This window comes from Drosophila suzukii, chromosome 2L (assembly GCF_043229965.1).
Source record: "Drosophila suzukii chromosome 2L, CBGP_Dsuzu_IsoJpt1.0, whole genome shotgun sequence".
Lineage (NCBI taxonomy): Eukaryota > Metazoa > Arthropoda > Insecta > Diptera > Drosophilidae > Drosophila > Drosophila suzukii.
In genome coordinates this window covers 8453009-8456167 of record NC_092080.1, presented here as the reverse complement: position 1 = coordinate 8456167, position 3159 = coordinate 8453009, and the positions used below count along the sequence as shown (strand labels likewise).

Below are 3159 nucleotides of genomic sequence, written 5' to 3'. Positions count from 1 at the left end.
CAGTACGGAAAGTGCGGAAACAGCTGGAAAATCGCAGTCAGGGAAATTAGCAGAGCACACCATGTGAATCACACAAGGGGCGAACAAAGAAAATGCACCAAAGCTGCTTTCGGCTTTTCTCTGTTTTCTCTGCAGCCATTGTTCGCCGGAAAATCCAGCTGCATTCTTAGCCAGCCAAAAAAATACAAAAACCCGTTCATTTGTTGGCCTTAATTGCGCCGCTTTTCACAGCTACTCCATTTCTCCGAATCCTTTTGGCTTTTGCATGGCACATTTCTCCCTTTATTGCTGCATTTTTTTTTCCTGCTGATGTCCTGCGGCCTGATGTTCCGTTCCCCCAGTTGAAAAGTCAACAAGGCTTTCACTTAGACACGTCTTCGTGTAAGCTCGGGGACACATCCCACTTGTTCTGGCATCCCCCTTTTAAAATCCCCCCAACTTCTTGAGCTGTCACTTGGTAGTCCTCCGGGGTTCCCCCTTTCGAGAACCCTCGACTCCAGACGGCACATAGAAGTGCGAACCAATTAGAGGACACTTCCAGGGGCGCTTTTAATATGCTTTCTTCACAGGTTCCAAAAATCAAACTGAAGAAGGAACAGCAGGTACAGGAAACTGGTGATGGCCATGCGAAACCCCATCTCGTAGTTTACGTAGAACAGACCACAATGGTGGAATCTCAACCTGCGATGGCTGCAGAATAAGGCAAAGTCGGCAATCTATGGGATATACATATTTACATATATGTTAATATTTTAAAAAGAAAACTAAACTTACACTTCTCTCTATTTTCTTATCAAGATGTTCGATATCATCAAATAACTTCAGTATGCTGGACGTTTGCCTTCCTGTTCTCTCCGCCAAATCACAGACTTCAATGTTGAGCCAAAAATCAAAAATATTAATTACCACTGCTTGAAGAAATATCAGTACATTAAAATCCAGCTTATTATTCAGGCTGATAGTGTAGATAATGAAGAAATAGATGGCTAAAATGTTGGCAATCTGAAAACTGGCCATTACCAGAACCATTTGGTAATCATAGATGGAGGCCAACTGATTGCTGAGCTCCAAAAGATGATGGTACAAATTGAGTAGATAGTCTATCCTTTCAGACTCCACCGTTTCTCCATTCGCCAGTTGGTTAACCAGTCTGAGTAGTTCCCTATTTACAGTCCACACATATCGGTAGATGAAAACCACTGCCAGGTGAAAATGAGAGGCTCCCAGAAGGACAGCCAATATCATGAGGCACAAACTGGTTAATCCAATGAAGAACTGGTTACTTAAAATCGGTGACATTCCCAGTTCCAAAACCAGCATGGATATAATTTCCAAAACCACAGAGGCACCTTTGTAAAGGACAAACCTATCGAAACTGCGGCATTCCTCCGAAGAATAATGGCGAAAGTGGCGATATTGCAGATCCTGCAGTTCATTAAGGATCTTTTCTATATGCCCACTCTTCCAGAATCCTCTTAGCAGCATCATGGAAACCATCGAGAGGAACTGAATATCGTGAATGCTGTTAATCTGCTCGGCCAGCGCGTTCCTATGGAACACCTCCATTTTCATCGGCGTCTCACTCTCCGTGTCATTTGTGACCACCAGCAGAATAAATCCGGCATTCAGGACAAGGCCATACGCAATTAACCACTTGGAACGATGCAATCTCCTCGTCCAGCTGTCGTAGGTGAAAGGAAACACGCCCAGAATCCATGAGCCATACAGGGCGCCCTTCAATGTGAGGCCCGTCAACTTCTGGCGGAAGCCACTTCCGCTGGGGCGGAACATTCTGGCCGGAGAATCAACCTCGAATGGTCAGGAGTGTAATCCGGCGACGAGTGCCAGCTGCGATAAGGCTGGTTGGATGTACAAATGTTTTCCGGCTACTGTGTGGGAAATGCTGATGAAGGGATTACATGTACTGACCAACGGGCAGTACGCCTCGCCTGCACTGGAAAAAATCAACGAAACTAGTAAATCCCATTAAATACCTATATAATATTTATAAAATAATTAAATTAAACTGCTTGGAAATTCATTTTATCAATTGAAACCATTTAAAATACATTAAAAATATTCTTTTTTTTTCACTATTATATTTACATTTCCTTTTCTTATCCTAGAAATTGTTGTAGTGTATTTTGTGCATAACCTTGCCGTTCTTTAACCAGTGTACAGGCTTTTTATAGGCCAAACAAGCTCTTTGTGCTCATAATGCGAGCAACATTTGCCGCGATTTAATCATTTAATTAATTGGATGGACATGGAGTTGAAGTTCAGCTGAAGTTTTCCGCCCCCAATTTCCACCCACTTATATAGTTGAATCATTTCTGTTGGCAGGAGGCTCGTGAAAAATATTTTCGAGAGGCCAAAAGGAAACCTGAAAACCAACTCGAGAAGAGCCCATCATTTCAATTCATTCGAAATCTGTGAAAAGCTTCGAGTGCGATAATATCCCGGCATATTTCACTTCATATCTGGAGAGTTCTCCTGAAGATAGAAGAGGAGTACGAGTGTTTGACTTGTGGGCTGAAATCCTCTCGAGAGGCCTTCTCGCACTGCTCCGGAAAATTGCCGAAGTTGTGCAAATGAAATTTCATTCAATTAGTGAGGCAGACGACAAGTTTGATGCCTGAATGAGCAGCTTAAATTGGAGTGGAGATTCCGAGAGGAATGTGCGAATAATGGTTGGTGTCCAGTCAGGCGTTTAAGTCCTTAGTCCCAAATCGATGCTTGGACCTCAGATAAATTGGGCTTGATTCGTGTCAATAACTGAGTTATTTATTTCGAAGTGGCAGCCACCGTTTAGACACATTCCTCCCTAGAAACGCCAGTTTTTTTCAACTTTTCCCCATTGGCCGCAACCAACTTTCGAATGGTTAAACTTGTTTTCCCGATGCGCCTGCAATTTTTGACACTGTTGCAAAGTTAACGCTTTTCCAACTACCTTTTACTTTGGCAGTTATGTTAGCTGGAAAACTTTTAGCAGCTGTCACCTGAACTTCCATTATTTTCCCTTTTCATTACTGGTGTTTTTTGGCACCTTCGTAAAGCTTTTTTCAGGTAGAATGCAAGTGACAATAGAGAAGTGTCACCTCTGGCCATTTTATAAGCTGATCAAAGTGCTTATTTCAAGTAATCCGAGAAGATGAATAA

At 42.6% G+C, this 3159-nt stretch overlaps 1 protein-coding gene across 1 annotated transcript; it reads right to left on the bottom strand.

The window, feature by feature from the left end:
* Positions 1-563: 563 nt before the first annotated feature.
* Positions 564-1968, bottom strand: Gr22e (Gustatory receptor 22e). Its single transcript, XM_017079645.3, has 2 exons — positions 775-1968; positions 564-716 (listed from the first exon to the last, which is right to left on the bottom strand). The coding sequence occupies exons 1-2, from the start codon at positions 1789-1791 to the stop codon at positions 564-566; spliced, it is 1170 nt and encodes a 389-aa protein (XP_016935134.2). The 5' UTR covers positions 1792-1968.
* Between the last annotated feature and the right edge of the window lie 1191 nt (positions 1969-3159).

What these genes read in the sequence shown, in the direction of transcription:
- Gr22e (XM_017079645.3), bottom strand. Translation starts at nt 1,791, where the DNA reads ATGTTCCGCCCCAGCGGAAGTGGCTTCCGCCAGAAGTTGACGGGCCTC. An exon ending in ATAAGAAAATAGAGAGAAGT is followed by an intron (nt 717 to 774) that starts GTAAGTTTAGTT and finishes TATATCCCATAG; the next exon opens with ATTGCCGACTTTGCCTTATT.